Source organism: Lissotriton vulgaris, chromosome 11 (assembly GCF_964263255.1).
Source record: "Lissotriton vulgaris chromosome 11, aLisVul1.2, whole genome shotgun sequence".
Lineage (NCBI taxonomy): Eukaryota > Metazoa > Chordata > Amphibia > Caudata > Salamandridae > Lissotriton > Lissotriton vulgaris.
In genome coordinates, this window is record NC_141699.1 from 200,952,578 (window position 1) to 200,976,643 (window position 24,066).

At 47.4% G+C, this 24,066-nt stretch overlaps 1 protein-coding gene across 3 annotated transcripts in view; it reads left to right on the forward strand.

The window, feature by feature from the left end:
* UBE3B (ubiquitin protein ligase E3B) overlaps positions 1 to 24,066 on the forward strand; it is a 452,538-nt gene that overhangs the window by 176,369 nt on the left and 252,103 nt on the right. For all 3 annotated transcript variants that reach the window (XM_086943106.1, XM_086943107.1, XM_086943108.1), the window contains one exon: positions 23,229 to 23,328. In XM_086943106.1, the coding sequence (XP_086799232.1) occupies positions 23,229 to 23,328 (100 nt within the window). The remainder of the gene's footprint in view (positions 1 to 23,228; positions 23,329 to 24,066) is intronic.

Sequence of the window (24,066 nt, forward strand, 5' to 3'; positions counted from 1 at the left end):
TGCTTCCCAATCTGCTATGTTATGCTTAGCTACGGCTGCGGCCAATGCTAACCACAGACTCTTTTATATGGGCCAAGTCACCTTTCCCCTTTTTTATTCTCCTTCCCTGTTTCCAAGCCTGAAAATGTTATCATAGGGTGCAGTATTAATGCAGTACGTGATAGACATGGAAAATACAGGCACCTCTCATGGGGTCTGTATCAAGGGCCTCTCTAGTCACCTTATACGTACTGAGGGCATTTTGTTTTCTTCTTGATTGGTTATAATCTCAAGTTCTGTCCTCTTCATAGGGTGTTACCTTTACAGCAGACAATATTAGCATATTAAGACCTTTTCACTTCCCAAAGATACCAGTACTGATGCCTCTAGTGGTTCTTGATATTTATTAGATAACTGTCTACCATTATCTTAACATTATCTTGGCCCACCTAAGGTCTGGCTGTGAGGACTGGTATGTCTTATTTGCTGGTTGGTTGTGAGTTAGTGATGGCACTGCCAATCATGGTACTGTGTGTTTACTTTGGGATTGTGTGTTTTTCATAGAGGTTAGCGGGTGGATGTGTGCATGTACATGTATCATTTCAGAGAAAGTAGTTCTTATACACATTTTCTATTTCACAGTTTCACATGCATATAATAATGGTGACACACTATGTGCATTACAGGCATACATTAGACACACAAGCCAGGGTTGTTGGCATTCCCAGTGTATGTTTATTTTTGTTTTAATTATGTTTGTTTTTCTACACCATATTTAAATTGCATTATAATGTTTTGCAAGTGAGTGCACTTAATTGTTTATATTTCTATGGTAAATGATTTTCTTTTGTTTTATTTTGGACTATCTTTTGCACAAATTCTGCAGAGGAGATCTCCTTTTACACATTCACCTTCACCACCATTTTAGGTTTAACTTTGTTTTTATTGACATTCTGTTTCCATAAAAGAACATACATCTCAATAATGAAACAGCCCCTCGTCATCCATGCCATGGTTAGGCCATACAATTAGCTACCGACTGATGGTATATGGGCATTGTGCAGTCCATTTTCGTCACCAGCTACTCAGTAATCCAGGAAGTCCCTGTATGTTCCATTACCATACTAACCTTGCTATACAGCAATGCCAACTAGAGAAAGAACAAAAACAGAGAAGAAACCAGGAACACAATCCCCCCCCTTCCCACCCACGAACTGGCGTGCTTACAGCCTATTTGAGGTAGTGCAAGAGATCGGGCAATGGCGGAGGTGCTACTCATGAGGTTTGTGCCTGTGTATCCCGAGATGTAAGGCAGAGGAGCCAGGGGTACCACGGACAGGTGATTTCATTCATTTCGGTGGCTAGCAAAGAGAGAATCGGCTGCCAAATGTCAGTATAGGTGGCTGTGGTATTAGTGAGAGAGGCCTGTATCCTTTCCATCCCTAAAATGTACCACAACCTATGTAGCCACCCTAAGTATGACGGCCTCAATGGTGTGCCCCAGTGCGATAAGATGTTTTGAAACGCCACCCCTAGTACTAATCCCATTTGCCTCCCCGTTGTGTCTCGAACTGCTTATCTACATCGTCTAGGATCGCCCGCCAGCACTCTTCTAATTCCCTACACTCCCATAGCAAATGCACCAGCGTGCCCTCTTCCCCACATCCCCTCCAGCAGGTCAGACTACAGTCCGGATTCCCCTTATTGAGGCGAACAGGTGTCGGGTATCAATACATAACTATTTCAACTGCGGTCTCCTTGCTGGATGTGTTACGTGCCGTACGAGTGGCCCACTAGTAAATATCCCTCCATTCTTTCGGATTGAGTTCCCTTTCCAAGTCCTTCGCCCATCTTTTCTGACTAGCCGTGGATACCTCAGGTATTTGGGGGCCTATCATGTCATACAATTCAGAGATCATTTTCCTATCCGTAGTCTTTGTCAATAGCCACTTTTCATATTTTGTAAGTTTCCCGCTCACCTTTGGTCGCACCTTTGTTTGGAGAAGCCAGTGCAGGATTTGCAAATAGTGGAATCGTTCCGATTCAGGAAGGCCATATTCCACTCTAAGGTCAGGGAAGGAAAGAATCCCATCGAGATCAAAGAGGTGTCCTGCCGACTAAAACGCAGTGCCCCGCTACCCTGGAAGCGCTTGTTCATCCAGCCCTGGTGTAAAATCCTTGTTCTCCAAGAGAGGGGCCATGGGCGAGGGGAAAGAAGTCAGCCCTTTCTTTGTGGCCACCCCGTCCCACACCCTAAATTGTGTGTGAGTGAATGACTATCCCCGCAGATTTCAGGGCCGTTATGCACTCTTAACGTAAGGGACCTTCCAGAGGGAAAGTTTTGCTGACGCTCTGTCCTGGAACAGCCAACTCTTCTCGGATTCCGACCTGTTCCATTCCACAAAGTATCGGACTTGCGCTGCTCTAAAGTATTCCAGTATACACGTGATCCCTAAGTCTCCCTCTTCAAGACGAAGGTAGGCCAACTCCCTTCTCATCCCAGGTCGTGCCCCAGCCCAGACAAACTGTAATAGCCCTTGTTGTATTTTGTGAAGAATACCCGGCGGGGGCCATAGCGTAAGGGTCTGGAAGAGGTATAATACTTTAGGAAGGAGTGACATTTTAACCGCTGCCACCCTTCCCAACAGAGACAAGGGATGGTGTTTCCATTGCTGTAGCTCCTTAGTGAGCTGAGTGGTTAACGTGGAATAATTTAGTTTAACCGTTTGTGAAACGGATGAGGCCAATTCAATTCCGATGTAAGGGATAGAAGTCCTAACTGGGATCCCTGCATAAGTGTCCCTTCCCGGCGTGCTGAGAGTCCCCCTTTGATGCAACCAGAGAATCCTCGATTTCCCGACGTAGACTCGGAATCACGAAACCTGGCCAAAGGCCTCTAGCTCCCATAAAAAAGCTGGGACTGAGCGTTCCGGCGCTTTGAGGGAGGCGATGATGTTTTTCCACGCAAAGGCTGATCGTGTGTCTCTCCCTGCCAAACGGGATACCCAATATGTTAGGGTTATCTCTGATCCTCTGAGCCAGCGGCTCGACGTACAACGCAAACAGGAGTGGCGACAGCGGACACCCCTGCCGGGTCCCTCTCTGTATCTCGAAGGGGCTGTATGAGACCCCGTTGACTCTGATGGTCCCGTGGGTGCGGCATAACAACTCAACACCCAAGTCCTGAACCTGTACCCCAAGCCAAAATGCACCAAGGTGTGATTTAAAAAATCCCAGTCCACCCGATCAAATGCCTTCTCTGCATCTACCGACAGCAGGAGAGCATTCATATTGGTGCGATGAGCTTTGTCGATCAGGTGTAATATGCGTTTGGTATTGTCACTGCTTTGTCTATTAGGGTTGAAGCCGGATTGATCTGGTTCGATGATACCCAGCATGAGGGGACCTAGACGCGCCGCTAGCACTTCGGTAAAAAGCTTTAAATCCACGTTCAAAAGTGACACCGACGGTAGGAGCCGCAAAATATTTTATCTTTCCCTGGTTTCGGCAGTACTACAATAGAGGCCGCCAGCATCTCCAGGGGGATCGTCCCAGGCCCCGAAAAAGAATTAAAAAGCTGTGTCCAAATGGGAGCTAGGACTTGGCAGAAAGACTTATAAAACCCCTCAGAGAAACCTGTATAGGAGCCACTAGAGCTTCAGCATGCCCTGGGTAGAGTGCTGTTGTGCGTGTATCCTGTAGGTAAGTGGTAATGCGAGATCAAGGCGGGGTGTCTTTGCGGTAAAGCTCAGCGTAAAATGCCTGGAAGGCCTTTGCGATCTCTGCATCGCTTCCCTCTAGTTTCTCCGAGGACGACTGGATGTATTGCACAGTTGTTTGCTGGGTGCCGGCTCGTAACTTACTAGCCAGCACGTGCCCCGTTTTGTTCCCCCCAATGTAATAGTAATGCTTGAGCCTGAGTGCGGCATATTCCTGGTAGAGAGCTATGGAGTGACCCTTATACTTGAAAGGATGCTTTGCCCTGCCTCCGGCAAAATACGTTCTTTAAGGGGATAGTCTGGTAAAAAAGCCAGAATGTCCAGTGGTGGCGCCGGGCCCTTCGCCTCAGACCCACTCTATGTACTCGATCAATACAGATCTCCATGTCTGGTGCAGCTCCTAGGATGTCTCGAAACAGCTCTTGAAAGTAGTGGGTAATATCCTCCCCCTCTGCATCCGAAGGCACTCCTTTCAATCAAATGTTGTTCTGCCGGGAGCAGTTTTCGAGATCCTCCGTGTGGGCCTGCAAATCTATGTTTTGCTCCCGGAGACGGAGTACCTCTTGCTGAAGCATTGTTACCTCCTCGTCTCTGCTCTGTTCTGGGTCCTCTATCGGGCCACTCTTTCTCCTATCGCATCAACGACCCTTCAGATCTCTTTCATCTCTCCTGCCACCTCACTTTTGAGCGTGAGGAAGTCCTCTCTTAAGGAGTTGAAGAGGGTCTCCGAAAAGGAGCGGGTGATCGGGGCCTCTGGACTCACCGTGTCGACATGGAGTTGTTTCATGGGTGAGGATTTGACTTCTTCATTGCTAGGTAGTAAAGGTTTAGGTTTCAATTTTCTGTCCGTCTTCCTCCTCATGAAAACCATAGTAGCAGTGGAAACCCTAGTGCTTGGGATGAGGCGTTACCCCACCTTGTCTCCAGACCAGGCGTAATCTCAGCGCGTGCCTAGGAGCTCTCCACCTTAGAACATGCACCGCAAGCACCTTTGAAGGGTGGAGCGGTGTGGGGCCAAGTGGGTTCGCCGAGTTGCGCTGTCTCTCTTTGCCCCGGTATGCCCCCGGCCGCTGCTACGCTAATCCCTGGCTGTCCCACTGCCCCTTCGAATGGGCATGTCACTTGTTCCTCCACACCCCGAGGCAGTTCAGACGTGGCCGCGAGAGTTCCAGACCTGTGGCTTAACTAGTGCCCCCGGTTGCAGTGATGCCATTCTCCGCCCTTTGGCGCGTACTGCAGTCGTGAGTAGGATGTCTCTCCGAGCCCCCCTACAACGAAGGCTCTGCCTCCCCCTGCAGTAAGGTTCCCTGAGCCGGACCTTCAGCGCTATGCCCGCACCTGCCCGGCCTCTGAGATAGTCCTATGATGCTCACTGCCTCCCCTAGAGTCCCCACTCCACTCCTGAATCCTGGGTCCCTATTCATCACTGAGGTAGGGCTCACCGCCGTCAACCGTCCTGCCGCCCACAGTGCCACTTGTCCGCTGCCCAGGGGTACCCCTGTGTTGGGCCTAGCTGGTGGGGCCTTCGCGTAGTTGTGTGCTCCCAGGGCCGTTGCTGCCAGCTATGATCCAGCCGCATTGCAGCGGGCCAAGTCGTCCTTCAGTTCCGCTGCCTCAGCAGAACCCTGATCGCCAGCGGCAGACCCTGGGTCCGCTGTGTCCTGGGGGTCTAGGAACGCTGTGTACTGTCCAGGTAGGCCTCTCCAGTACCGCCAATGCTGTCCTGCTGGGATAAATGCCTTTTTAAAACACCGCCTGGGCTGCTCTCCAACTCCCAGGCCTGTGAGTGCCGGCCGATGTGTCTGGTCGAGGCTCAACCGGGCGGCACAGCATCCTGGAGGCCCTCACCACTATCGCAATAGCTGTCGGGCCCCGTACTTCTCGGGCCCCGCTGGGGACACCTTCTTCCTCCCTTGCGGTACTTGGGCTGTGGGAGCTGCATGTCTGCTATGTGCGGGGTTCCTTGCGCCGGTCGATTGTCCGGCCGATGCCCCACTGCCTCCCTCAGCCGCACCTCTGCTGCGCCGTCCCGGGATTTTGCGCAGCCCACCAGGCCCCCGCCTTCCACTTACAGCTGGTCGGCCACTCCTCAATCCTCAGCACCTAGCTCTGCCCGCGGTCTCCCGCATTGCCCCTTGCCTTACACAGCCGTTCCTGGTGGACACCTGTCTGCACTTCGGGTCCCCCGGCTCTTCCCTGGCCGCCGTTTCCTCCGCTCTGTGCTGCCGGCGTGAAATGCTCTGGTGTACCACCTCCAGCCTTTTATTCCCCTTATCACGGAGCGCTGGCAGGCTGGAGGTGCATCTCCGCTTCTTCAGGGTTTTTAGAGGCTGCTTTTCGCTGAAAGAGGATGCTTCTGGCACCCGGGAGCAGGGAGGCGATGTAGAACACGTCTTACCCGCTCGCCATCTTGGCCACACCCGCCCCCTCCACCACCATTTTAGACGTCTCATCTGATTTTACTTACCTTATTATATTCCCCACCTCCTGTCATTCTCTTATTGTCTGATGTATTGGGAGATTTTAGATGGGTCATTATTTTACTGCTTGGAAGAAGAGAATGGGGATGTATTCCCTTGGTGAGGGGTGAAATAGCTAGGTTTTCCTTCTGGTTTGGGGCATGGGGATGGGAATAGAAGCAAGTCGGTAGCCTGCTTTGTAATGGTTGGATGCTTGTTCAGCAGGCCAGTTAAATGCTTGTTTTGATAAGAAAAGAATAAGTACTATGATAAAGTAAACAGAGTTTTGTTACTAAATGTTTCTTTTATGATGCATACTGCATAACCATTCACAGTATGATTTCTAACTGAGAAATATTGAGTGTAGCATGTTCCTGTGTCTCACACTTGATCAGTGCTCACCTGCTATAAGAGTCTTTGTGTGTTAGTATAGCGTGTTGGTTCTGAGAGTGTATTTGATTGCAGTGTATACATATTCAATTTGCATGTCTATGGAAGAGTGATCTGCCCAATGCACAGTATTATATTAATGTGTGTGGCTGTATAAAGAGTGAGAGAGAGAGTGGGGGGTATATCAAGTTATCCATTTTTTTTATTTCAGAATTGAAGACCTAATATTACTATCAGTCTGGTCTTTTGGCACTTATTGTGGAGGACTGATGTTGTCTAGTGAAATTGTGCCTGACCAGTGTTTCATGAACAAAGAAGTAGCCATACATGTAAAATTTCCCAACTTGGAACCATACCTCTAATGGCACAGAGCAAGAAAAGTGACCATGAACAGGCCTCCCTCAAAGTGTCCCCATCATCTTTACATCTATCTGTCTACTCATCCATCCTTTCACCTTTCCATCCATGCATGATCCATCCTACGGTCTTTTCACAAATCATCCTTTCTCCCTTCCATCCACCTATTATTTCTTTTACCCTTCTTTCCATTTTTCTTCCATCTTTCATTCCACTTTCTCTTTCACACTTTCTGCATTTCACGTTAGATGAGAGTGTCTGTCCCTAGAGTCATTGACACCCTTACTGTCTGTAGAAAGCTAGTTTTCGTTGACACAGATCGTTTTGCAGGCCACTTGGCCTTGTGGCGGATGACAGGCTTCTTAGGTTGTGTTGTACAGTGTGACAGACGACATGCGACTTACACTCACAGTCCTGGGACCAGATCCTGTGCTTGCTTCCTAGATTGAAACAATAAAAGACAATAAAAGCGTATCTCAAACTTCTTGAAGTACAGATACCACAAGTGCATCAGTAGTGTAAGTGTCTGCCTCACAAACACACCACATACACGGGTGCACCACTTCTGACTCAGAAGTGATAATAATAATACTTTATTTGAATTATAAAAATCATAAAAGGGTGGATCTTACCACCATGTGATAAACATCAACATCTTTGAGTCCGCATAAAAACAGCATAAAATGACATGATAAAACGAATGATAAAATGACACAAGTCGTTAGCGACTTTGCACAAATATACAAAGAAAAATATTTAAAGAACGGATTTACACTTTGTAAGGGGATAACTATCTCATTAAGACATGGGGACCATCAAATGAGTGTTGTGACAGGGGATACGATATACTTAGGGGCTTATATTTAATCTGATCTATTTGTTACCTATTGTCTCAGATAAAGTGCATTTGCAGGGGGAGTGCGGAAGAGAGTATCTATTGAGAAAATGAGGGTGAGTCCAGGACCAGCCGCGGGGAGACAAAGTGACCCAGTTGATCTTTTATTGCTGCCTTTTTTTCAAGCTCTTGGGCAGCAAAAGCCAGCAATTTTATAGTTCTGCAGGAAAGTTGTATCGAAGACCCGCTGAGGCATTTTATCACAACCGCCCTACAGGTCCTGACTAGTGCTTCTTAGGAGTGGTTTCAAGAGGATCTTCCTTTGATTTTGTAATGCCAGGCAAATACATAATAAATGCAGTAACGACTCTTCACCCTTGTCACAGAGGCGACAATCTGAAGTTGACCAGGTCCGTAACCATTTGGGGGTAAGGTCTTTGCTCGAGAAACAACCCAACCTCAGAAGACTTAGTTTCCTCTTGTAATGATCCCTGAAACATTCTTGCAAATAAGGTTGTTGTTTCAGTTGGTTGTATGTTGGCATCACGATCCAGGCGTGGCTTTTACCAGCCACTGAACCTTTGTCCATTTGCAACACTGCTTGTTTGATAGCTTTGTTGGTAATTTGTTTAAAAGCATTGTAAGGCATAGGTGAAAGCCAAGCTTCTTCCAGATTTAACGATAGAAGCGCTTGCCTCAGAAGTGCAAGCGCCGATCTCACAGGCTCACCACACACACACTGATGTACCACATCTGCCTCAGCAGTGCAAGCGTCCTTGGATCGACAACAGGTACCATCATTATCATCATCAAACTTTATTCGGTCATTATGACCATCAAAGTATATAGGCGTACAATACAGTATATTGATAAGAGAAAGATTTTCATGGTATGTATTGTGTGCCAAAATGGATGACCTTATTTATGAAAAAGCAAAGCATAATAAAACCAAGCCATTAAAAACGAAAAACAGATTGATAAAAATAGCTGCGACAAAGTAAAACCATGACAAGCTCAAAACAAAAAGAAAAAATATGGAGCCGTAAATGTACAGTGCTAATGTATAACGTGCAAGAATACAATATTGCAATATTGAGTAATTTTGGCATGAAGTATATATTAATGTGTACACAAACTTTCGGAAGTAGAATATATACTAAATGAAGATTCAAATTTGATCTGAAAGTGTGCTTAATTCATTTTTAGCATATGCCTCCTGATAAACCACATTCTCCCCAGGAATTTGGCCACTGCACATACTATTAGTGGCCTTGTATCTGTTCTGAGGAAACGTAGTGCTTCTAAATGGCTAGGGGTTCCTAGTTGTCTACAGGCAGGGGCTAACCATTTAGATCTTGGGTTTTATACAGAGGGCATGCAAAGAGAATATGCTGTATCGTCTCCTCTATCTCAAAGCAACATGGACAGTGGCAACAGTGGCAGTGTGACTGAAGAGCCCCTGTTCCATGACGCAGTAAAAGAGTTCAAGGGGAGACATCCAAATCTAAATTGGATAAATAACTTCCTCTCTTGCGAAACAGTAATGAAAGCCATATAAGGTTCATACACACTAAGCACCTTAAACTCCATAAATGCTATTGTGAGGCGATCTCCTATTGCATATGTGACAGTTCTCTCTGCCACCCATTTCCAGTAATAAGACTTAACCCACTCTGCTGGGCAATAAGCTGGAATCCGTTACTTCCCAAAGGTTTCCCAGACCTAATTCAAAAAGCAAGGTTTTGATGTTACAAAACCAGCCAAACTTTCTGAAACGATCCAGCTTGTGAACCTCTTCAACAGGTACCACATAGGCATCAGTAGTGTAAGCGACAAACACTTGCATCAGCAGTGCATACTTTCTTGTTCTCACATGAACAATAGAGGCCTCTTACATAGGCATCACTAGTGCAAGTGTCTCTCTCTATCACATGTACCTTGTCCCTCTTACCACATGGGCATCAACGGAGCAAGCTTTCCCCCATGGACGACAGGTACCACTTACTTAGGCATCAGTATTGCAACTGGGAAAGCATTTCTCTCAATCACACGTACCTCATCCCTCTTATCACCACATGGGCATCAGCAGTACAAGGTTCCTTTCCACATACTGAGTTTGTACCACACTAGGAGCAGCAAAGCAAGCCTCAAGCACGCGGAAAGAGAACCACCAGAGTTACCAATTGGACTTCAGGTGTATATCAGCAGCAGTGCATGCTTCCCTTATATGTGTTGTCTTTTCTCTCAGTAGCAAATATGGTATTGAGGGGGCTAAAGGTGGGTCAATTGGTCAAACATGTCTTTGAGGATGAAAGGAAGCATGTTATCAGTTCTGGTACCCCTGTCATTGTGGTGCCTCGACATCGATGGCAGTAGCAGGGCAAGCACCCGTCTCACACAGACATTAGAACCAAGGCATCAGCAGTTAGGTCAGTGGTGGGGAGCCACTCCTGGCAGGTGAACGGCCTGTCACACTTACAGTCCTCCTAGGGCCAACGGATACTTGTAATTCTGGAGTTAATTCAGCACTTAGTGCACAAACTCCCCATCCCTCTCTGTCTTCCTGTCTATCTATTTTGTGCAGCTCTGACTCTTATCTATCCATCATGCCTCATAATTCCACTCCACAAACCCACTCCACTCCACACAATTCCACCCCACACCACACAATTCCACAACTAACAATTCCAATCGAACCCACATAAATCCACTCCACATCACATACATCCTCTCCAAACCAAAACACATTGTTAAGAAATTGCCATTTAAAGTGCCAATAGCTCTAACTCTCGCAAATGTGAGACCTGCTGGCATTGCCAATGCTTGTTCTTTCTTCCATCTTCCACTATCTCTACCTGCTGTTTTAAAAAAAGAAAACATTTTATGTACTCAGATTTTGTCTTTACTACCCTTCTTAATTGCCCTTTCTTCCTTGTATCTGTCCCACTCGCCCAACTATTTGCCTCTCGCTGTCCTTTTTCACCATTTTTATAATTTTTTCTTTTTTGGTCTTCACTGCACTAGACTCATTTGACAGTCCTCTCCCCAATCACTCAACTGTTCCATGGTATTACTATGTGTTATTTGTGAGCTTTTGGCTGGAAATGTCCATAGACGTGGCCAATAAAAAGCGAACACTTTTTGGGGATTCAACTTAACAGCCCATCGGGCCCTCTGGAAACTCCCATCTTTAGCTGCGAGAGTGGAGAATTATGACGCCACTAGAGAATTATTGAAAAGAAAAAAAAACTCCCGTATGGGAATATTTGTCTTAATATCCTTAGATGGATACCTTTACTGTAGGGTCAGTCGGAGGAGACGATGATATACCGTAATCCATGCATATGCCCACGTAATGTACTGAATTGAGTGTGAGCTTGAAGAGACCAAGTGGCCATAGACATGCAGCAGTGTAGGAAAGTGCCCCTTTTTGACATGGTCACCCCCACTTTTTGCTTGGTATTTGATGCAATTTTGACTGAAGTGCACTGGGGTCCTGCTAACCAGGTCCCCAGTGCTCTTTCCCTAAAACGAGGTAATTGTACCCCAATTGGCAAGACCTTTAACACCTTTGTTAGTCCCATAGTAAGTGGTACCTAGGACATGGGTGCTAAAGAGGTTCCCCAAAAGACCAAAGCATGTATTGTGCCACACTCAGGGGCCAAACTCATGCAGGCTGCCATTGCAGACTGCGTGAAATTGTGCAAACAAGTGTGAAAACACAACATGGCCCACACCCTGTGTGCATACTCACCGACACTGCATGCAATAAATGTAAGTCACCCCTACAGCAGGCCAAATAGCCCTGAGGCAGAGTGCATTATATCATATGTGAGGACATATCTGCACGAGAAAATATGCCCCTATGCTGCTAGTTCAATTACTATATTGTACAAGTGAATGGGTAAGTCATCTTAAGTATATGTACTGGGCACTGGTCATGACGAGTTCCCCAGCTACATGACAGCTTCACTGAACGTATGGTGTTTGGTATCAAACACATAAGTGTTAATAAATCCACACTGATGCCAATAATGGATTTATTAAAACATGCACCTTAGAGGTGCCCCTTAAAAACCTGCCAGCCTCTTAGATTGCTGGCCGACTGGTATTGTCCAGCCTGTCACTACAGACATGTGTCTAAGCCCCTGCAGGTGACGGCCTATGCTCTCTGAGGCCAGAAAAAATGCCTGCTCCAGAGAAAGATGTTCACTCCTCCTGGGATGGCTAGTGAGTTAGTATATCAAGGCCAGGGGTTTCAAAGCCCCTGCTGCCTTCGATATGTGACCCTGGTTTCTCCCAGACCTGTTATATGCCACCTCCTGCCTTGAGGCGCATTTGCCACCAGGACATTCAGGAAATTAGCTATGCGCATAGGCGAATTGCACTACCAGGCCAATCAAACCCCTAAAGTCGGCTGCCAGATGTGCTCCACGAAAGATGGGTTCCACCATCTTGATTTTGGTGGAATTAGGAACTCGGGAGGGACACGGTTATGCCCGCTTCTCACAGGAAGTGGTCATGTAGGGGGTGTAGTGACCCCCAGGGTAAGTTGTTCATTGGCTACCACCCTTCACTCTCCCTATCACCCCTAAATTCAGTATTTAGGTGGCCCTCTGATACCAGAAAAGCAGATCAAACGCAAGAACTGGGGACTAGGTGTGGACTTGGCACCAAACCTTGCCTGTCTGCTCCTGTCTCAACATTTGTGAAGACCTAACTCATCCTGCAGCTGTGCATCCTCCAAAAGCCTCGGAGGGCTGCCAGTACTTTGCCAACTCGTCGGCATCTCCTTGAAGTGGAAGAGCCATTTGTCTGCAGGCACCGACCCAAATGTTCGGGAAACTGATCTGCTGTCCACTGGGTCTACAGATGCAGCAGCCATCCAGGAAGAGGTCACAGTGCCCGAGAGGGTTAGATCTATCCCCCCACCAAGTTTGGAGACACCCTGCACCAATACCCGGGGTACCAGACCCCTTGCAGCAAATGTTACTATTGATAGAATCAAATGACGCATCCGCACGCAAGAACAAACCACATCACTATTTTCAAATTCCCTCATCATGAACACTCCATCAACCCCGACTCAGAAATACGTGATCGGGCAGGCTGTACGCCGTAAGCCTGAGGTTACTGATTGACAGGTTACACTTGGGGTGGCACGTAGTTGGCAGGCAAACGCGCAAACAGGAAAGTCAGGTAGAACCCCCAGATAAGCGCAGCAACACCACAATGGTCCGGTGAAATAGGCCCCAATACAGCACACATGGCCAGAGGGGACGTGCATTCCCAAAACATCACAAAGTCAGATGCCATGTGTCTCAGGACTAGAAGAAAATGTTGCCATTTTACATAAACACTGGGATTTCTGCTCAGTTGATCTAAACAAAATAAGAACCCAACCAATGTTCACTGGCACACATTGTGTCCACGCAAGGTCGCGAGGTTCACCTGCAATTGTCATCAGGAACCAAGGCCTGCATCCTTTTTCCAAAAAAGGATCGCAGTAGTACTTTATGACATTCAAAGTAATGTATAAAAATCAGTTCAGATCGATTGTACTTTGAGACAGTCCTCAGACCCGCTTCTGTTACTGTGCCCCCTGTCCGAAGTGTTTAATTAAACCAACTGTTCCTGTTTTGCCAAGAGCCTCTTGTGTTTTATCAAGATAAATTCCTATTCCAGCAACACAACCAAGGCTTGTTTGTACTCCAATTCAGACGCCAACACTACAAAGACCTACAAAGACCTACAAGCCGACGAGGCATGGCAGCATCGCAGTGGGCAGCACCGAGAATGGCCCTGCTGTCCTGTTCTGTCCCCTTCTCCAGGAAGACACCAAACACGAGAGCCTCTTACACCAGTGACCTGCTGACTAAAACACCTCTTCACCCGAGCCCTACAGCCTGAATCCAAGCCAACAAATGGTGTCCCCGAGACCCTTGAGAGCAGAGTCCACCTTTGGGTTCTGCTTGACTGATCCCTCAGTCCCCTCTTGCAGCCTCTTGCACCTGGTACTTTTCCCATTGACTACAGTGTGATTTCGCCCGAGGCTACCACCGCTGAAAGCACCTCTTCACCCAGACACTCCAGGGCAGGTAAAACTGAACTCTTGGTGCTTTCTTAGACCTTGGCCCCTACTCATCTTAGTCCAGAAGATCAGTTCTGTGAGTAGTATGCAAGTGACCCTATGCAGTGAATTTTCCTCCCATAGGATAACTTTACCGTGTTCGCAGTTCATGCCTAAAAATCTGACAGCTGTCATTCTCTACTGTTTTCTACCGTGAAATTTGAGAACGTGTAAAGTACATACCCAATTATAAAGTTCTTAGTTTTAAAAATTATATAAAAATACCTTTTATTTTTCTAAATTGGTCTTGAGTTTCTTCTTGAGTGTGTGTCTCATTTATTGACTGTACGTACGAAAAATGCTTTACACTACTCTCTGATCAGCCTAAACTGCTTGTCCACACTACCACAAAAGAGAGCATTTGGGGTTATTAATGTAAGCCCTGTAAGACAAACAAGGTTTTCTGGACATTCTTAATAGTGTACCTCATTTTGGCACACTACAGAAAAAGCCCGCTTTCTACAAGCAATATCAAGGATATGTTGTTACAAAGTTCCCTTTGTCCTGTTTTCCTTTAGGTTAAGATTACTTTGGGGTATCCAATTGTACTATGTGCCTCTGATGTGTTTGTGGTAAAAATGTGACTAATAATTGTAAGTGATTGGAAGAGGGTTGTCACTGGTGGGAGATAATTATTAAACAGGAAAGTGAACATTGCAGAACCCCATGGGATTCCATGGGATGGTTGAAGGGGTAGGAATCATGAAAGATAAGGCACTGATTTGATTCATTCACAGACATATGTTGGAGATGACTGAATCCAGTCTATGGATTTGCTGTGGACCGCACGGTATTGTGGGCGCTCATTGAGTCTGGAGTGATTAACGCTGTTGAATGCTGCAGACTATATCACAAGGCATAAACTTACAGCTCCACCACTACCTGCTTGTATTTTTAGGTACTCTATATGGAGGATGAGGCAAATTATGTGCAGCTCTTTGATCTCAAGGACACTAGGGTTAGGTCTAGTAGACTATAGGATTATAAAGTTATGTTAAATTGCGTGTAGTATGGGAAGGTTTGTAGTGGGATGGTTGGACATGCACCTCTCTCAGGCTTCATAATTTAGCGTGCCTTCTAGAAAGGCTGTTTCCAACTTTTGGGGAATTATGCTGTGCTCTAGACCTCGTAAAGACTGATAGACTATGTACTGGGTTAGAGTGAATGTGTGTGTTTTTGTGTGACTGAAAGAGTTGGGTTTGTACTATTAGTGTTGGAAACGCTTTTCAGTGTCAACTTGTAGTTTGAATTTCTTTATGTTGTCTAGTCTGGAGTTAAAGTGATCTGCTGAGTTATCGACTGACACAAGTGTTTCATATGTTCAAGTCGCTGGAATTCTCCGCTTGTTCATGAATTAAGAAAGTTCTCCTGTAGTCAGAATTATGGGGCTAATTTGTTTAAGTAGTGGACTGTTTTGGCATTGAATAATCTAAACTGCTATTGTCTTGTCATTGTAGGTTCGCTTATAAAAAGGATTGTAGTGTTTGCACTTTTTTTCTTTTAACAGCATGGTTTTGACTAAGTTCTAGTGGGGTCTGAACCATCTGCAATTCCTGTTTTTATTTGATTGCCCACTGTGAAAAGGTAAAGAGTTTTGAAGCATTGTTGACATAATTTGATTGTGGTATCTAGCAGCATTATTTGTGTTTAGCAAAATTCTCTGGACGCAGGTGACTGAGGATAAGATGATTGACCGAGGCTGGGATAGACTCGAAAGTGAATGCTGTGAGGTAATCACTCACCAGGAGGATGGTTGGGCATATAGTGCAGTTTAAGGATTTTAGTGGAGTTTGTCGTTGCCAGCTTCTGGAATTCTAATGTTGGCTCATAGTGGTGTGACGATGAATAGGAATAAGTGATCAGCAGTTAATGGATCATGTGAATTCTGGTGTCCATAAGATTTTGTTGTTGTCAACTATTATACCTCCGGTTTTCTACGTAATTCATGGGATAGAGACTATTAATTGTAGATTCCTTAACTTATAATTTCCCCCAGGCGTCAGTCTGGATCCGGAGATTTTTCTTTATCAGTACTCCTGCTCGTCATTAGGTGGCGTCGGTTGGCTCTGTGTCAGTCTTCGGTGTCGTGGGTGCCGGGATGAAGTTGCGGGAGCTACATAGCACGCTGACGTCAGTTCTGTCTTTTCCCGCACCAGCCTAGGTGCAGATCGGGAGAGAGATACCACTTAGTCATTTTTTGGCTAGTCTTTTTGGACTTTTGTTGACTTCTTTTTTTGAGTTTCGAACTCCTGGTGTGTCGACGGATGTTTTAATGACTGACCAGCTTTAAGCCTTGTGGCTCCTGTCTTCAGGCGATGTCCGTGACAGAACCGTACCTGATGTGCCTTTGGTGTCTGGAGCACGACCACGACGCAAAGTCGTGCTCCGAGTGTCGGGTCATGAACCCGAAGGCTTTGCTGGAGCGGTCCAGAAGCTGCTGGAGGCCAGGTGCTCGACTCCGCGCTGTGGGAGAATGTGCATGAATGGTTTTCTCCTTTGGGTGAGGAAGAAGAGTTGTCACAAGGTAAGTTGTGTGTGGGCATGTATTGAAGACATTATGAAAGGAGTAGGTATGTATAGATATTTATACAGATGTATCTGAAAGAGAATGTAGTTATAGATTCCTTACCTTATAATTACCCCCAGGCGTCAGACTGGATCCAGAGAAATGTTTTCTTAGTAGTACACCTGCTCATCGGTAGGTGGCGTTGGTCGAATCCGATTTCGGTGTTGTGGTCGCCAGGATGACGTTGCTGTGTCTACTTAGACACTGCCCCTGCTCTCTGAAGTCAGTTCTTTCTTTTGCCACACCAGCCAGCGCAGATCGGGAGAGAGCGTGCCCCTTAGTCACTTTTTGACTAAAATGTTTCGGCTTTTGTCAATATCTTTTTTGAGTCCTTCGACTCCTGGTGCACGTAGGAATGTTCCATCTACTGACCGGCTTCAAGCCTTGTGACTCCCGTCATAAGCTGATGTCTGTCACGGATCTGCACCCCATGTGTCTCTGGTGCCGGGACCGTGACCACGACCCAAAGTCGTGCTCCTACTGTCGGGCCATGAAACCGAAGTCTTTGCGGGAACAGTCCCAAAAGCAGTCGGCTCCGCGCCACTCAAGGTCCCGGTCGAGAGGTAGGGCTCGGACCGGTCGCGGAGCCATCACCACTTGTCATCGAAGCCTTCGCACTACTCGGGTAAGTCGAAGCACAAGATGGCGAAGAAGCATTGTCGCTCTTCACCTTCTACTAGTCCGTTGACTGACGCAACGCAGGAACCGGAGTGTTGTCACTCTCTAGCTCTGCCTTCCGAGCCCGCTTCTGGGACGACTCTGCACTTCCCTCCGTTTCTGGGAGCTGGAGCGTCCCCTGCCCTGCTTCGAGCTTTCTACGAAGCGCTGCATAGCATCTTTGGGCAGCCAGACTCCGCTGGTGCCCCTTCGGGCCCCGCTGACTGGGCTGGGGGCCCTGGGCCTTCGTGGTCGGCCGGAGGGCTCCTTAGGATCCAGGCCTGGATCCGGATCTGTGCCGGCTGACCTCATGGTACCTTCCCCGTTGCTAGTTCCAGGGCAACGCCCCTGACGCCGGTTGCACCCCCAAACGATGTTGACCCCAGCCTCACCCCCGACTTGGGCACGGAGCCGGACCGGCGCCGACTGATGCTGGTACCGGCGCTGACCTGTACTTTCTTACCTCTGTTCTTTCCTGGAGTTCCCTATCGCCCTGACTGGCAGCCAGATGAGGGTAAGGAGGACTGGGAGGACTCTGGTGACCCTCTAGCAGACCAACTTGAGGAGCCAGACTGACGAGAGGAGTTTGGTGAGGCCAATGGTCTGTATACCTCACCAGACCTTGATATGCTTTCTCTCTCTGCCGTGGCTACGGAGGAGGGGGCCTCCTATGCTGTGCTGTTGCGTAGGGCGGCTGAGTCCTTGGGCCTTGAGCTTCCTATGGTGGCTGTCAGGACTATCCTCCTGACTGAGGTGCGTCAGCCGGCAGCAGACTCTTCGGAGCCCCTACTGCCTTTCAATGAGGCCGTCACTGACATCCTTCTAGGTACTTGGTCCAAGCCCAGCACAGGGGATCCAGTGGAAAGGATGATTGCCCGACGCCACCGCCTGGCCCCGGGCGACCCACTTTTCCTCTCCCAACACCCACCCCGAGAGCTTGGTGGTCCAAGCCTCAACATCAAAAGGCGTGCTCCCTACTCCTCCCACAGACCGGGAATCCAAGAAGTTGGACCATCTTGGGAAGAAGATGTTTTCTTCTGCCAGCTTAGTACTGCGGTCGGTGAACACTGCATGTCTCTTGGGCCGTTACACACACTCTGTGTGGGGCATGGTTGCTCAAGCGCTGCCACAGTGTCCGGAGGAGGCCCGGGCCATGCTCACCCGCGCTGTTGCAGAGGGTCGAGACTCAGCAAAGTTCGCCATAAGGTGTGGACTGGATACCTCTGACTCGCTGGGTAGAACAATTTCTACTTCAGTAGCCCTGAGGCGCTACGCCTGGCTGAGGTCCACTGTTTTCTCTAGGGATGTTCAATCAACCCTTTTGGACATGCCCTTTGATGGCCATTTCCTGTTTGGCGACAAGGCGGACAATGCGCTTGAGCGCTTCAAGGACTCTAGGGCTATGGCCAGATCTTTGGGCCTCGCTGCCACCTCTCGCCCCATGCAATCTACCTTTCGCGGCTATGGAAGGGGTGCCCTACCATGCTCCACCCAGAGTCATAGGCCTGTGGATGCTACCCAGCCTCTCCGGGGACGGGGGACCCAACGTCTTGGGGCTAGGGGCTAGCAGATGGGCCAGTCCAACAATGCCCCCCCCCCCCGCAGCAGCCTCCAAACCTTCCTAGTCTGACATTTCAGGACCACCTCTTGCCAGTGGATGGCAGGATCTGCCATCACGTCCCCCACAGGCGCAACATCACGTCAGACAGGAGGGTTTTGCAGATAGTCCGAAGGGGTTACTCCCTCCACTTTGAAACTACCCCTCCCTCCATACCACCTACACTCTGTCGCATGTCGGAGGATCATTTGGCCCTTCTCTGCCAGGAAGTTAGGGGTCTCTTAGCCATGGGAGCTGAAGAACGCGTCTCTGTGCTAGAAGTAGGTCATGGTTGCTACTCCCACTACTTCCTGTTGCCCAAGGACAAAGGCCTGCGTCCTATCTTAGACCTCAGGGACATCAATGGCTTCCTCTGGAAGGAGAAGTTCAAGATGTTAACTTTAGATCAGTTCTTGTCTGTCCTCGACCCAGGAGAGTGGATGGTAGTGTTGGACTTGCAGGACGCTTCCTTTCACAGCCCCGTCTTGCCTGCCAATACAGCGTTACCTACAGTCCAAGGTAGGCTATGAGCATTTTCAGTTCACTGTACTCCCTTTTGGCTTTACCAGCGACCCTTGGACGACGAAAGTGATGGCGGTGGTTGCAGCTCATCTGCCCAGATCAGGGGTTCCATTCCTTCCCTATCTCGACGACAGGCTGTTGAAGGCATCCCAGGCTGTCTTTTCCCACCTCCAGACTACGGCGGACCTCCTATATTTGCTGGGGTTCACTATCAACGTGCCGAAGTCACAGCTGATTCACTCTCAGAAGCTTCTTTTCATTGGAGCGGTTCTAGACACAGCACAGTTTTTGGGCGATGATACCGATGTTTCAGCCTCTATCCCGGATTTCTGTGAGAATGACTAGGCTGCTGGGCCTCATGGCCTCCTGCTGGTAGATCATGCCAGATGGCATATGCGGGCTCTGCATTGGGGCCTGACTTTCCAGTGGGCGCAGCATAAGGGGAATCATTCCGATGTCATCCAGATCTCTTAGGGGATTGGAAGTCAGTTGTAGTGGTTGCTCAAGAACCAGGATTGGGTCAGCAGCAGATCCCTCTCCCTTCCCCAACCAGGGTTCACGGTAGTGACGGATGTGTCACTTCTGGGATGGGGCGGCCACATGGGTGCGGTGGAAATCACAGGCCTCTGGTCTCCTGTGGACTCCGATGCCTTTCGTCGCAAGTGGAATTGCTGCTTCCTGTACGCCTTTCCGCCTGTACCACTTATACCCAGAGTGCTGAAGAAGATCAACCGCGACCGGGCCCAAGTTATTCTTGTGGCTCCGGACAGGGCACGAAGAGTTCTGGTACCCCGAGCTTTTGAACATGGCCATCGATCCTCCGATCAGACGGCCTCTTCGGGAGGATCTTCTGTTGCGGCAGCAGGGGACTGTCCTCTACCCAAACCGTCCAGTCTCCACCTCTTTGCGTGAAGATTGAGTGGCAACAGTTGACAGCTTTTAACCTTCCTCCCAAAGTCTGTAATATCATCTTGGCAGCCAGGCGTCCCTCCACTTAAACGGTATACGCCTGTAGATGGAACAAATTTGTGGCATGGTGCACAGTAAAGGCTGTGGATCCCCTTTCTGAGGTTCTCCTCTTAATTCTTTCTTTGGCCCAGCAGGGCTCTGCTCTGGGCACTCTGAAAGGCTATATTTCAGCCATTTCCGCCTTTCTTCGCCTTCCTGATCAGCCTTCTCTTTTCAAGTCTCCGATTGTTAACAGGTTTCTGAAGAGCATTACTCATCTCTTTATTCCTCCTCCTTTCGTAATGCCCCAGTGGGACTTGAACCTTGTGCTCACTTATCTTATGTGTGCGCCCTTTGAGCCACTACATAATTGTCCTCTTCGTCTCCTCACTTTGCAGACTGCTTTCTTGCTTACCATCACCTCTGCTCACAGTGTGAGTGAGCTTCAAGCCTATTCTTCCAGGCCTCCCTTTCTTGCCGTCTATCCTGACAAAGTAGTCCTCCATACTAGGCCCTCTTTTCTGCCCTGAGTGGTTACCTCTTTCCACATAGATCAGACCATCACATTGGCCACCTTCTTCCCGCCTCTGCACCCTTCCAAAGAGGAGGAGAGACTCCACTGTCTGATTACAAAACATGCGCTGTTTTTCTACCTTGACCACACTAAAGACTTCCGGGTGGCCGATCAACTCTTCGTGGGTTATGTTGTCGCCAAGAAAGGTCGGGCAGTACACAAGTGTACCATCTCTTGATGGGTGGTCCTATGCATTAAGATCTGTTATTCTTTGGCTAAAAAGGAACCTCTAGTAGGACTACGCGCCCACTCTACCAGGGCGACGGCAGCTACTACTGCTTTGGGACGTGGAGTTCCTCTGGTTGACATGTGCCAGGCAGCCACGTGGGCATCCCTGCATACATTCACAAAACATTACTGCCTAGAAAGCCAAGTCCGGGGAGTCAGCTTTTTTGGCCTGTCTGTTCTCCAGAACTTCCTGGTGTAAACTTGGTTTGCATACCCACCTCCGGGGTTGGTATTGCTGGGGTATCTATTCTAAGGTAAGGAATCTATAACTACGGTCTTTTTCAGATGAACCAGTTCCTTTTTTTCTGTAAAAATGTATCTGTAAGAGACATTAGTTGTTATAGATTCCTTAGTGCCCCACCCAGCCTCCCCGATCTGTGAATTGACTTCTAGGGCTAGGGACTCCCTTACATGGCCCTAGTTATGTGCACCAGTGGTCAGTGTCTTGCATGGCTCTGCGCTTCTGGCGTGGAAAGTCGTGTCTGAACTGACGTCCGCGCACAGGGGCGGCGTCGAAGTAGACACCGCCACGTCATCCCGGCAATGCCGGCGCCGAATACGAAGTCGACCGAGGCCACCTACCGACGGCAGGGGTACTGCTTGGAAAAAAATTCTCTGGATCCAGTCTGTCTCCTGGGGGTAATTCTAAGGTAAGGAATCTATAACTACGAATGTCTTTTACAGATACAACATTACCAAAAGTAAGTAACTTTTGTGTGTTTAGGAAGGCTGGGTATGGTCCCAGGTCACAACGCGGTTTAGTTCTTTGTCTTGTTGAGGAGAATGGTATTACCCTTTATCTCTAGTGGTAGATGATTTGGCAGGAGGTGTAGACTGACATTGGTGCTTGAAGGAGTTAGAGATGGTCTGTATGGTGAGTGTATGAATGTATTTACACTGTTGGTACAGCGTGGCACTGCTGACAACACTCTCACCTCTCACACACTTGTTGTTTCACAGTACTAGCAACACTCTCACGCCCATCAGATGGAAGAGATCAAACGCGAGAGAGTGAACTTTTAAACCCTCAAAACCCTCAAAATGCATTCTCAGAGAGCTCACGGGCTGGCAGCAAAGCCAATAGGTCTGTCTGATAACTGAAAGTGCCTTTTTAATGTTTAATAAGTATCTGTGTATGTGATATTGTGAAGGGGTAAATGCAATAAAGAATCATTCGGTTGATAAATAGACACATGAATGCAATACGTGACTGAATGAATGGATGAAGAGTGATTTAGTGCTTGGGTGGATGATTCATGCACATTAACTTGTAATCGAGATCCATTTTGGTGTTGCCAGTGCTTGTATATTAGTTGTGTTGATTCGTCTGTGTGTGACTGCTTGATTTTGAGATAACCATACAGTATCCAACATTGTAGCAACCTCTTAATGAGCATGAGAACACTACCTTCACTTTGTGAAGTAATGCAGCACTTTTATTGTGTGCCCTCGTTACATTTGATGACACGCCGAAAATCATTTTGTGTCTTAAATAAAGTGCTGAGCTGACAGCAAAGTAATGTATTGTGCTATTTTGATAACATAGGTGTGCTGAGTGCTCCTCTATATTTAAAGCTTTTACTTTGTAAGACTTGTTTAAGCCCGGTTGTAGGATAGTATCTATGTATTGCGTTCTAGATACTTTCCATTTCTGGTTTGTGCCTCGACAAGCCATAACTGCATTCAAGATGAGTTTAGGTTTATAATTGTAATGCACACACTGCTATCTGGAATTCTAAAATATTAAAAGCCTTCAAGAATAACATCTATCATACATTTACTTGCTGGTTGTTTGCTTAAATGCCAAGGATATAAATGCTAGCATTATCTTTAATTTCTTAGGCTGTCCCTCATTAGATCCTCTGGTTCCATCAGCAGCAAAATTATTGGGCATTTCCTGTGCATGTGTCTTTACCTGTGATGTACTCAATGCATCTTTTTCGTGTCAGAGCTAGTAGTGTGGTGCCCAAATTTTATATATTGTAACCACGATAAAACTGGTGTCCCAAGCAGGATGGGTCTCACACAGTATTATGCATCTAGCTCAAGCAATGTCGATCCCTTACCCTTAACACTCTGCCTCTTTATCCTTTATCCTCTGAATAGCTGGTGTTGAATGGAAATGGAGAGGATAGTGTTTCAGGTGGCGTCTTTTGTTGTTTTTAATGTATCATAGTAAACATTACTTCTTCAAGCAACAAGCCTACTCTTAATTCATGCTGACTTCCAAAATATTACTTTGAATATATGTCCTGTTTTTCTTGCAGGGATCTGAAACCAAGTGTGCTTTTTCAAGAACTTGACAAAGATAAGAAGCGAGCCCAGTTGCTCTTACAGTACATCCCTCATGTAATTCCTCATAAAAATGTGAGTAACTTCCTGTGCACAGGCTTCTCATTTTATTCTGGATCATTGCAGTTGTGGCCACATCAGCACGATGGGAAAAGTGATTCTTAATTGGCAGCCTTGTATCACTTGCTCGGCAAAGGCTGACATTACATAAGCAACATTGGAAACTCATTCTCAGTGCTGAATCCCCTGCCAAAATAGGAATGGAGCGCGCCCTTTTTTACATGAGGATGAAAGTATTGCAAGGGAGTAAATGCCCCTGGACATCTTTGCATTAACCATTATTGAGCCTGCACTACCAGTCAAACACTTCCTGTCAGAATAACCTCTGTAGACCGTCATTAGGGGCAGTCGTTTAATATATTACTCATTCGCTCCAGCAACATGTGGGTTGGTATTTCTATACGGTGGGTGGTTTATTCTTCTTAATGATATTTGTTGATCAACATATGAACAATGCCTTGTGTCGGGTTTTAGCAGTAGAGCATATATGCTACCAGAATTGTAATTTGTGAAATAGTGTGCTTTAAGAATGACATTGAGATTGGTAAGGTGCAAACCAGGGTAATGAGAAAAGGGAAATACCATTCACTTTCAACCAGGAGATGTAATTACCCAAGTCCAAAGAATGCAGCCCTGCAAGCTTGTAAGCTAGTTTGCTCTTAAAAAGTGAAAACACAAAGACATTTTACTATGTTTCACAGCCAAAAGGCTCAGTTTACGGGCATCTGTGCCAGCAAGTATGGGCTGCAAAAC